The following is a 12178-nucleotide window of genomic DNA, read 5'->3' as shown; positions in this document are numbered from 1 at the left end:
TCAGATGTATTTGATATTTACGTAAACAAGATGCTGGAGTATATCACCACTTATCTGCTTATAACAGTTCCTATAATAAAAAGCAAGATGGGGAGCAAGTCTGTTAACATCAGTCATACCCTAAATGCTAAATGTATTAAAACACATTTAGATAGATATCTTTCCATTCAGGTTCTGAGCACAAATCCTTTGGGTCTTACTTACAAAAGAGAAGTAAATCAGTCCTTTCATAAGTTGAGGTGTTTTTGATAAATGAAAACATTTATTTCAGCACTATCATTTTTCCCCATCACCAGTACTACAGCTCTTCTGTTCTAAAAAAACAAAGAATAAAGATTTTAGCATGTTATACCCCACAATAAATAAAGACTGTATTAGAGATTATCAATATTCAATAAATGAAGCCTCACTATATAATTTGATCCATTATGCGTTAGTGAATTAAGATAACCATTAAGATTTCAATTAAGGAGAATAAGCAAATACTTTCGGTTTTACCATTTCAATTTTAATACAATTAAAAAAAAGTAAATGTTGTGCATGGCAATGTTTATTAAACAATCACATTTCATTTAAGCATTAAAATGCAGCAGTCTGGAAAAGCTGCCAGAAACAATGTTTGGCTTCAGAAAAGGCGATTATGAAATTACTTCCAATAAAGTCAAATACTCTCTTGTCTGTTGATTAGTTGAATGCTTTAGACTGGAAGGAACAAAAAGTGCAAATCAACTGAATATTACTTTCAAAAGTAAAGTCTTAGTGTCCTATAAGCAGTTACTGAAAGGCCTCACCTCAATCTTCATGATAAAGGACAAAATTCTCCAATTTCTATACAATTATAATTTACTGTAACATTTCAAACAACGTAACATTATTACTAAAACAAAATTAATTTCAGAATATAACTGCAGTATTCTGCCTACCATGAGCAACTTTTTTTTTCTTTTTTTTTTCTTTTAAATCTAATTTCCTTGACATGAGATGGCATGAGATACATTCTCACTGCAAAACTGGAAGCTTACATGGAACAATACAGTTATAACCACTTATAGGAACATGTTTTAGCTTAACGTAATTTATACCCAAACGTTCTACCTTTAGATAAAAATTTAAGATTCATACTGTGGTATTCTGTTTCAGCAGATACACTTTCAGGAAAGTGACTCATCACAGAGCAGCTAAATGTTGATCTGCAGCTTAAGCCTTTTGCAAAGACTGCCCTTTCGCGCATCATCTTTCTTGGAGGACTTAGAAAAACATGGACAAGAGTTAATAGATAACATTTGACATATGGGCAAATTTTAAGCCTTTAGAATTTTTTTTTTTTTTTTAATTCAACGCAATGATTCGGTGGCAGTTTGAAATAAAAAAAGTCTCTTTCTGGCTCCTAAATCACTTGAGAATCACTTCCTATAGAGAGATAGTGTAAAACAGTGTGATTATCATCTTATAAAGGCTGTAAGAATACACTAGCAATTTTCAATTTGTTCTTGCAAAAACCTCTAGAAATATTGTGGAAACATGTTCTTATAGGTGGGTACTGCTGCTTGAAACTGAACAGTTGGTTGACATCCAGACAACTATTACAATTTTCCAAAAGCAAAGCAGCTTATAAGCATAATAAACAAATGGTCACTTTGCTAAAATTTAGACCTAATTTAGTAATTTGTAGAATGACACTTTCAAACTGTGCAACACAAAATAATGTAGCCAACAGTAACATACAGGTACACCATTTAATATTTATTATATGCATTTTATATACATTATTTTTCAACAGCTGTACTTTTGCTATGTGGTACAATCTTAAAAATTTGCTGATTCATAGTTTGTAAAACAGAAACCTTACAAAACTCATCAAAACTCGCAAACTGATCAGAAAAGTTTTGTGGAAGACTAGAAAAAATACTTTATTGTATTAATCATGCATTACACAAACAAAATCTTTAGTTACACCATAAACTGAAGCACATCTGAAAATAAAATAAAAGCAGGGAGTAACTAGTCAAAACACAGCAGATTTATGAATCTTGAATCAACTACTTTTGTATTCTATTTGAAATGCAAATAAAAATAATTTTCACTCCAAAAGTTCTGAAACAAGATTGTTTTTTGGAACCAACTCCACTCCAGGTACTTAAGCAGAGGAAAAATAATTTCTTGGTTTGCAACTTTAGAATTATCAAATGTCCCATTTTCTCCTCTATTTTAGACTGTTCAAAGAGTGCCATAATAGATATACAGGGCCCTTTAACACACTACATAAAAGGATATAAAGACCAACAAAAAGTGAAATAAATAACAATAGGCCATTAGCAAGATGGGTAATCCTTGATAAATAAACTCGTAAATACAGTAAGATGTACAAAATATCACATAGTGATAGGATGCCAAGATTAAATTTTTTTTTTTTTTTTTAAAGAGTTCATTCGGGGGTGTTAACCCCTCTGTGTTTCACTTGAACACATTTTACAGTCCTTTATTTATGAAGACAGTTATGCGATGATGATGAATTAGCATCCTTATGCAAGGACTTAGCTGAGCTGTATTAGGCAAAAGAAGGGAAGAGTGTGGTTACACGGCAGCGGGTCAGTGAGATCTCTGTGTTTTAGGGTTCTATAATGCAGAAAAACATTATCAATACAATCTTGAGCACTGTTGTGACAGGCTAAATATATAAAAAGACTTATAAAAACTAGAATTTTATCCAAACATTTTGTGCAACTAATGCTAAAATATTTTAAGTTAAATTTCCTTTTCTTTAAAGCAAAATAAAAGTTTAAAAGGGGAATCTGTGGCATTCAACTGATAAACAGAAGATTACTAAGAGATGAAAAGAAAGCTACTCTTGGAGCTCACTTCCCCCCACAAGAGCACCACATTCCTAACCCTAAGGCAGCACACAGAGTCCAAAATAAAAGTCTTTTGTAAGATCAGACTCCACGTTTGCTTAAAGACACCTAAAGAACAGACATACGCTCAGTTCATATCCAGTCAAGGCTACAAATACTGGTTTTCTTTTTTTGTAGTTCTTCCCACCCCCCCAAATACAGTAATTACAGTTAAATGAATGAGCCTGACATTGTTCAAGATGTGGTGACTTTTCACCAACTTACACCTGCCCCACATAAGAGCCTTCACCCAGGCAGTTCAGATGTAGTGTCTTATTGGTAACCTTATCATTGATGGCAGTGACGCATTCCCTCTTTTTTGTCCAAACAGACCTGCTGTTATGACGCAGGTTTGTTCTATTATGTCACACAAACACTTTGGCAAGGGCATCAGCTCCTGCACTGGCAATATATGCTTTTGACGGATGAAATGCTACATCATAAATTGATTCATCCAGCTTTTTCCTATGAGCTGTTATTTCTTGCACACATGTCTTGCTGTCCAAATTCCATAACCTAATGGAACAATCATGGCCTGTTTATGAAAAAAAAAAGACAAAAGACAAAGTTAGATTTGTCAGACACTTCAGTGCACCATAACTGCAAAATTTATAGAGCATACAGAATATGAAAAAAACCTTACTTCCAGACATTAAATAGATTCCATTAGGATCTACAGCTAGACTTGTGACAGCATCCAAGTGAGCCACCATAGAATGGATCATTTTACCTAAAAGCAAAACAAACAGTTAATTTCCTGTGAAGCATTGTTTCTTCTAAAAATAGCATTCCCATTAAACACAATATAGAAGAGCATGCTTATTTAGATTCCAGTAAAGTCTGAATGATACAATTCTGCTAGAAATAATATTAAGTTTCAACTGTAGACTCTTGTATAAGCATATGAGTAGGTGATAAACAACTCTCAAAACGGCATTCCCATTATAGGCATTCTTTTTATCCACCTGGCATCCTTGCTGGTAGCAATGACAAGGAAGACCAACCCTAAAATGACTGGGTGAGAACTTAAACGTCCCAATAACTGTCCCAGCAAGACAACACTGACGTAGCTTTGTAAAAGGAGATTTGCTGAATCATACCAAAGGTCCATCTATCTGTGTCATTGCTAGGAGAGAGGCTATGGGTGATAAACCAGGAAAGAACATAAAAACAAGGCAACTGTAAGTGACACTTGCCTAGAATACTCTCTATTCAGCTTCTGTTCAGTTATGTCACAAACCAGAGGCATTATCTCTGCATTCAACTACACTTAATGCATTTCTTTTCAGTGACCTCCATTCCTGTACTCTTAGTAACATCTTTTAGCATCTCATGATGCTTTTTGGAGTTCCAAAACGTTTCACTGCACACAAGAACCACCACCTCTTTATATTTTCAACCTGTCACCTGTTGGGGGTTATCAACTGAACCTTAGTTTATGTATTGGAAAAGAAAGCAAATAAATCCCTCTAAGACCATGATCAACGTGAAGAAAGTATGTCATCTTTGCCCAATTGTCTGTCCTCCTGAGGAATGTCAACCTATTTAGTTTCTAAGATTCTTCCTGAAGAAGCTAAAAACTACTGAAGATCTCTGATCATCTTTTTAACCATTGTCTGGAACATTTTAATCTGGCTATATCCCTTTTGAGATAAGGGAGACTGAAGTAACAATATATGCATGTGGATACACCAAGAATTCATACAAAGGTATTAACAATGATTCTTTTTATTATTTATTCCTTTCCTTCCTCCTAACACTCACTCTCCTGTTCTGACTGCTAAGCAACCGACATTTTCATTCAACCTCTTCTTAGAGCTCCAAGGTTTTACCTTGAGTAAGCCCAGCCCAGTGATTATAATTTTATATTATAAAAGTTTGGTTTTCCTTACATGCATCATTTCACCTTTATCCACATGGAATTACTTTGCCTGCTCTTAAGTCTATTAAAATCCTCAGTTCTTCCTCATCAGCCTTCATCTTTAATATCCTGAATTAATGAATGTCAGTAAGCTGTCAGCACACTGTCTCCTGTCCAGATAATTCACATTATGTTGAACTATTCCCGATCCCTCCGGGACCCAGTAATTTTTTATTTCACAAAATGACAGGATGAATCAAACCTGCGTCTTTACTTCTACCTTCTGTCTCCTGTCTTTGACCCAATGATTTGTTCATGCAAGATTTTTCTCCTTATCCTATATCTTTGTTTCATTAAAGTAATAAGTCTTTATTTCAGGACAATCATTGCAACACATTTAATGACTACAATTCAAATACATACATTTGTGGCAGGTGAGAAGGGGAAAAAATGTCTAGCTTTTTACCTTTAAAAACAAAAAAACCCAAGAGCACCATCCCCCACTCAAACTAAACCAAATCCACTTAAAAACAGGCATTTTGCACATGTGCTTACTTAAAGTCAGCTTATGCTGATAGTTTTTTTTCTTCCAATTTTGGTAGGAAAACATGCAGGAAGTGACCAACAATCTGACAACTGGGAAGTTTACATTCGTTCTTACAATTACTCCAACCTTTTGACAGACTGTAGCATTTTTCCCTACACCCTTCTTTCCCCTCTGTTTTCCAGATCCTTTTCTGTCTTATAAACTTAATCAGCAACTTAATTGTAACACAGGATTTAGGGTTACTTCTTGCCCTAATAGATACTAAGCAATGTTCTTTACTACTGAGAGTTGAAAAAGCATAACTGATACATGCTTAGAGTTAAAAGCATGGAAATGATGAAGACAGGAAAAAAAAATGGTAGACATACTCTAAAAACTAGCAAAGTGCTAACTTAAGAGGACCTTCTTGTCCCTCACAACCGTGTCTGCCTGTTTTGAGAGAGTATTTTCTGACTGCTGAAGTCACAATTGCAACGGATATCATTATTTCATAGAAGAGGCACTGAAGAGGCTTAATCATACAAACACCAAAAGTTCTCATTGTGTTTAAAACTGCATCACTAGTAAGATTTCTATAAATGGATTCTCCCTATGTCCATCCAGATTCACTTTAAACATATTCATACATACAAATTAGGTTCTCTTTATCCTTACCCGTTTTGTTGTCAAAAAATTTGATGTGTCTATCTTCATGTGCTGTAATTGTTACAGGAAGTGTGGGATGACTTACTACCTTGTTAATATGATTATTTGATTGTACACCTAAAAATAAAAAATAAATTTAAAAAATATTCATCTGCCTTTAAAGAAAGGGTTAAGGTTAAAATGAAAATATTTTAGCATTACACTTTAGCTTACTGTATTAACTAATATTACATAAATAACATTTTAGGAAAAGCATCAGTGAATTCCCCAAGAAATAAATAATAACTTCTTGCTTTACAGGATTGGGCTAAGCCAGGTAGACTCTAGCCAATGTACTGTAAGGTCAAAGCTGTACAAGTGGTTTATACACATGAAAGATTCTTGAGAGAGATAGCAAACAAACCAAGCAAGTACTGCAGGGCAGCACTAGCCAAGTAGAAACAAACTGCCATCTTGTATTGGGCTTGCATGGCAAGGTTTTGGTAGTGGGGGTGCTACAGGGGTGGTTTCTTTGAGAAGCTGCTAGAGCTTCCCCTATGTGTTACAGAACCAACGCCAGCCAGCTGCAAGACGGACCCACTGCTGGCTAAGAATAAGCCCATCAGCAATGGTGGTAGTGCCTTCTGCCACAGTGTATTGAAGAAAGGGAAACAAATTACTGCACAAGAGCAATTGCAGCTGGAGTGAGAATACGTGAGAGAAACAACTCCGCAGACACCAAGGTCAGTGAAGAAGGAGGGGGGGGAGGTGCTCCAGGCACCAGAGCAGAGATTCCCCTGAAGTCTATGGTGAAGACCACGGTGAGGCAGGCTGTCCCCCTGCAGCCCATGGAGGTTAATGGTGGAGCAGATATCCACCTGCAGCCCGTGGAGGACCCCACAACAGAGCAGGTGGATGCCCAAAGGAGGCTGTGACCCCATGGGAAGCCCATGCTGGAGCAGGCTCCTAGCAGGACCTGTGGACCCATGGAGAGAGAAAGCAGGTTTTCTGGCAGGACTTGTGACCCTGCAGGGGACCCACGCTGGAGCAGTCTGTTCCTGAAAGACTGCACCCCATGGAATGGACCCACACTGGAGCAGTTCATGAAAAACCGTAGCCCGTGGGAAGGACTCACGTTGGAGAAGTTTGTGGGACTATCTCCTGTGGGACGGACCTCCCATTGAAGCATGGGAAGTATGAGGAGTCCTCCCCCTGAGGAGGAAGGAGCAGCGGAGACAACGTGTGATGAATTGACTACAACCCCCATTCCCTGTCCCCCTGGTGCCACTGTCGGGGGAGGAGGTAGAGAAATCAGGAGTAAAGTTAAGCCCAGAAAGAAGGCGGGGGGACACACACATGACGACACACGGATGGGACGATGACACGGACACTGAGGAAGGTGTTTTTAAGATTTGGTTTTATTTCTCATAACCCTTCCCTGATTTGATTGGTAATAAATTAAATTAATTAATTTCCCCAGGTCAAGTCTGTTTTGCCCATGATGGTAACTGGCGAGTGATCTCTCTCTGTCCTTATCTCAATCCATGAGCCTTTCATCATATTTTCTCTCCTCTGTCCAGCTGACCATGTTTTAATAAGCAATTCAGACAACTGAAACTTGAGAAACCTTATCTTAGAGAACAAAAACCTGTTGCTTTCACTATCTCTTAACAACCTTCAAATCCTGCTAATCCACAATGCTTTTCACTGTGTCTGTTCCAAGCATCTTTAAGCATCTAATCAACTTTCAAATTGCATGATGTGGGAGAGGAGCAAAACTTTTTCATTTACTTCACCATATAATAAAACTTTGGATCCAAGATGGATATTTAATACAAGCTTTACATACCAGATTCTATTTGTGATGAAAGCATTACCACTGACTGGGATGTTTCTAAGTCATAGATGACTGTGCTGCCAGTGTTAAAAGATGCCACCATATGAGCAGGGTCACAACCTATAAAGTCAACTGATGTAGGTATTCCATGCTCTAGAAAGACAGAAAAGTATCTTTCAGAAAGAATTAAACATTTTTCAAATTCTTGACAATTTAGACATTTAGTCTGTTTTATATGTATACTTTAAAGAAGACATTCACTCTCTTCTTTAAAGAAATGCTACAGCACCAGGATTACTTTATTAAAAGATCTTTTCCCTTTAGTCCTGTTACCTAATTTTGATAAACAGAGATAATGAACCTGGATGCATCATCAGCTGCCTCATAACACATTTTCAAAACTGTTGCAAAAACTTACCTCTCTCTCCATTGTAAGTGCAAATACAGGGCATTTTTTCTGGCGGGTTCCATAATCTAATAGTGCCATCTGCTGAACAAGATAGTAAGTGATTCTTTACACCGCTGTAAGCAAGACCCCAGACTGCATCGGTGTGAGCAATTAATGTGCCAGCTAGAACGTTTGGCTCTGAAAAGAGAGAAGTTCAGAAATTAAATCTTTTTAGTGAAGAAGTATTCAATAAGTATTTCTTATACCTCAATATAAATGAAACTCCACATAAAACTGCTGTATATCCCCCCTAGCCCTTCCTGTTTAAAGAACAGCTAGGATATTACACCAGAGATCATTTCGCACAATTGCCACCTTTCTCAAAAAAAAAACTACCCAAAAAAACAAACAAACAAGGGAAGAAAAAAAAAAAAAGACAGAAAACCAAACAAAACCCCCATCAAACCAAACACCACCACCACCACCCACCCCGCCCTGAACTATGTCCCTTTTTCCAGACTGATACACGCTTGTTATCGCCTCCTCTCCGAGGCATTTGTTTGTTCCCTCCAAACTCACCATCTTAAAGATGCTTGGTCACAACCCTTCCTCTGTACAAGGTGCAAAAAGAGCTAACAAGGTCAGCTTTCCACTTAAACACCGACACTTAATGCTGTTTTTACTCAGCATATTCTGCTGTCACAGGGGCATGCTCTAAAACTCTCAAGTGTAGTGGCCTTTCAGCACTTAAAGGGGGCCTGCAGGACAGATGGGGAGGGACTCTTGATCAGGGAGGGTAGTGGTAGGATATGGGGTAATGATTTCAAACTCAAAGAGAGTAGATTTAGATTAGATCTTAGGAAGAAATGTTGTACTGTGAGGGTGGTGAGACACTGGCACAGGTTGCCCAGAGAAGCTGTGGCTGCCCCCTCCCTGGCAGTGTTCAAGGCCAGGCTGGATGGGGCTTTGAGCAATCTGGTCTAGTGGAAGGTGTCTCTGCTCATGGCACAGTGGGTGGGACTCGATCTTTATGGTCCCTTCCAACCCAAACCATTCTATGGTTCTCTGATTATTTCTGTCATGAAACAGAGAAACAGCTTCTGCTCCTTGATACGTTCTAGTTGTCTTTTACAGAGGGATTTTTAATCTATTCTCCATCAGACTTTGAGTAGAGACATGAGAGACAAAGATAGATGGAAAGAAATAAAGCCAAATAAATCACTAAAATTTAGTCTTGCAGAAAATTAAAAACGAGTTGGTCTTGCAACCCCAAACCCTGCTAACAAGCTTTAGGGAGTAAAAACATCCTATTAGAGCACTCTTTTAAAAATAACTTTGTCACTTGAGTGGAGACAGTACTGTCTGAGGCTCATGAAGATTATACCAACAATCCTACCTGCATGAACAAATCAGACCATTTTTAGTGATTAGACTAAATTGAATAAATTTTTAGCAAAGCAGAATTTGAGCTATATAGTGCTTTTAAGGCACAGGGTGTAGCAGTCTTCCTAAATCAGTGCAAGACAGCACTGCTTCCCATCTCTCCCCATTTCACTGCCACAGAGTATGCAGCCCGAGTGTTGTATTAGCTCACTCATTGCACTGACGCAAGGGAGAAAGGAAGAATTCTTGACTCTGTCCCATTCAAACTTCAGTGAACCATGGGACTGCACCCTTAGAATCACATTAAACAAAATGCTGATCATCAATGACAGGAGAGTGATGCACAGTTTTCCAAGCAGTTATCAGCTCTTTAGTTTTAGAGACATTGGTTATGGGAACTAAGATGCAAATCAGAAGCACAGGACACAGAATTTGAGTACGCTTATCTTAGTCTTCTGAGAAATTCCTATCAGAAGTAGTAAATAACCATTCAAAAATTTGGAATTTTGGTTCAAAGTAGTAAGCATTTTTCTTTAAAAAAAAAGTTATGATTCATTTTTTCTTCACTGTTTAAACCTCAGAAATTGCCAGTCTTCCTATTACACTTTTATACAAAGTATGTCACCAGTGCAAGCAGGAATAACTAATTAATGTTTACCACACACAAAAAATTGAAAACACAGTTTAGCTGACAAATGGCAGTTACATTTCACAAAAGCTCTATAAAACAGATTAGCATCAAGCAGAAAATTAATGTTGAAGACAATGGTCATAAGTTGATTATCTTTTTAAAAGTACTTACCATAGGTGTCATATGGATCCACATTAGGGCTAGGCATGTTCCACCACTGGATGGTTGCATCAATACCACCACTGAAACACTGTTCTCCATTGGAACTAATTGCCAACGACAATACAGGTCCACTATTGGGAGACATAGAAAAAGAAGTTTATTGATACTGCCTACAGGATAGGAGTGAAAATTTGGCTATCTACTTTCAAACAAAATTTGATTGGATTAAGTAGTTAAAAAAGGTTTTAACAGAATTGTTTCTTTGGAGTTTGAATACTTTTTTTTTTTTTTTTTTTTTTTTTTAAGTCTCAACAAGCAATAGCAACCTCTGTTAAAATATTCACAACAAATTAACTAAAACTATCCAAATTCAAGCAATTCAAAGAACACCACCTTATTTCTCAGAAGCAACAGTAACTACACCTACAAACAGAGTTTTTACAGTGCATCTATGCCAATGCAATAGCTAGCTGTACTGAAAGAGGTGGTTGTAGTCCCCCCAACTATTTTCTCATCCTCTTTTAGGAACTGACAGTAACCTATGCCCCAGCAAACTGGTTCAGAAAAATGATCCTAGAAAGAGTACTTTTTGGCCAAGGTTAGACTGTTACTGGTTTAACTTCAACCTATTTGCTGTGATATCAAACAAGCACAAGCTTGTAGCCCAAAGGAAGAAGGAGGTCTACTCCTTTGGACACACTACTAAGTCAGATTTAACTGTACTGTAAAACCATATCCCCCAAATTAGATGCCTGGCTCATTTGATGGGCCATGCTCAGGATATAAGGAGTTTACCAGTTGTTTAAGTGCAGATGAGCAAACTAGAATTAAATATTTGAAGAATGTGAAAAGGAAGCCTATTGGTTGAATCCACCTACATATTTGGCAAAGTGAAGAACGAAGCTAGGCTGAAAGAGAACGTTGCTCAAAGCCTCAAAGCCTGCCTGATGGGAAAAATAGTAAAATTACTTTGTTACCAATCTCATGGGAAGTCACAGGGTGGGGATCAGTTCTGTATCAAAACTTCCTCAAACCTTACCTTTTGGTATTCAGTAACAAAAGCTCAAATAATAGCCCAAGTTTAGACAGAGATCTAAAGGAGAATTCAACTGGTCAATGACCCTCTACCACTCAGAACACCACTTGTATTTAAACATGAGGACAAATTAGTCACCCAGTCCTAGGGAAGGAAGTTTTACGCTTTAGCTAAGAAGTGCAAAATAAGACATTATGTTCTATCAAAGAACTGGCTTAAGGGAAGGAGGAGGGCGATGACAGTATGTGTACATCTCCTAATACAAACTACTAATTTCTTTTTTTTTTGGGTCGAGGCCAGCACAGGAAGTGTTATCCACATCCATGCTTATCAAAGAGCTCCTGTGAAGCTTGTCTGCTAACTGGGTTGGAGACTGGATCTTTAGTTACATAAGGAAACTACACTCAAGCTACTGTGACTGGCTATGGACTGCACATTTTGTCTTGCCTTCTTATTGGAAGGAAGCAGAATTCAAAATTAGCAACTGGAACTCAGGCAGTAATAAAGCAGTTAATGCAAGTTGAAAAAATCACTGGGAGTTTCACAAGTCCCAGCTCAACTTGCAAGTTTTACTAAGGTTGTTTAATTCAGGTTAGCTTGCTGTCACCATCTGCCACAACAAAGATCCTTCCTTGTTTCAGACTAATTTGTGGAATCTGCTTACCCAATGGCTTGGGCTAGACCACAATCAGAAATGAGAATATTTGTTATGGTGTGTAATGAAGCACAATCTGCACTCAATGCAGGCAAACTTGAGATGGGAAAGGAGGAAGCCTGGGTTGGCATCACAAGAGAACTGACTGTAGCTATCAGAATCT

General features: G+C 37.7%; 1 protein-coding gene across 3 annotated transcripts in view; it reads right to left on the bottom strand.

The window, feature by feature from the left end:
* Positions 1-486: 486 nt before the first annotated feature.
* STRN3 (striatin 3) overlaps positions 487-12178 on the bottom strand; it is a 67269-nt gene continuing 55577 nt past the window's right edge. For all 3 annotated transcript variants that reach the window (XM_086463595.1, XM_086463596.1, XM_086463597.1), the window contains 6 exons: positions 10334-10455; positions 8179-8346; positions 7773-7913; positions 5954-6061; positions 3535-3621; positions 487-3426 (listed from right to left, as the gene is read on the bottom strand). In XM_086463595.1, the coding sequence (XP_086319721.1) occupies positions 3257-3426; positions 3535-3621; positions 5954-6061; positions 7773-7913; positions 8179-8346; positions 10334-10455 (796 nt within the window). In that variant the 3' untranslated portion in view covers positions 487-3256. The remainder of the gene's footprint in view (positions 3427-3534; positions 3622-5953; positions 6062-7772; positions 7914-8178; positions 8347-10333; positions 10456-12178) is intronic.

Source organism: Leptosomus discolor, chromosome 3 (genome assembly GCF_034619465.1).
Source record: "Leptosomus discolor isolate bLepDis1 chromosome 3, bLepDis1.hap2, whole genome shotgun sequence".
Classification (NCBI taxonomy): domain Eukaryota; kingdom Metazoa; phylum Chordata; class Aves; order Leptosomiformes; family Leptosomidae; genus Leptosomus; species Leptosomus discolor.
Note: the sequence above shows the minus strand (reverse complement) of the source record. Positions and strands in the feature narration are given on the sequence as shown.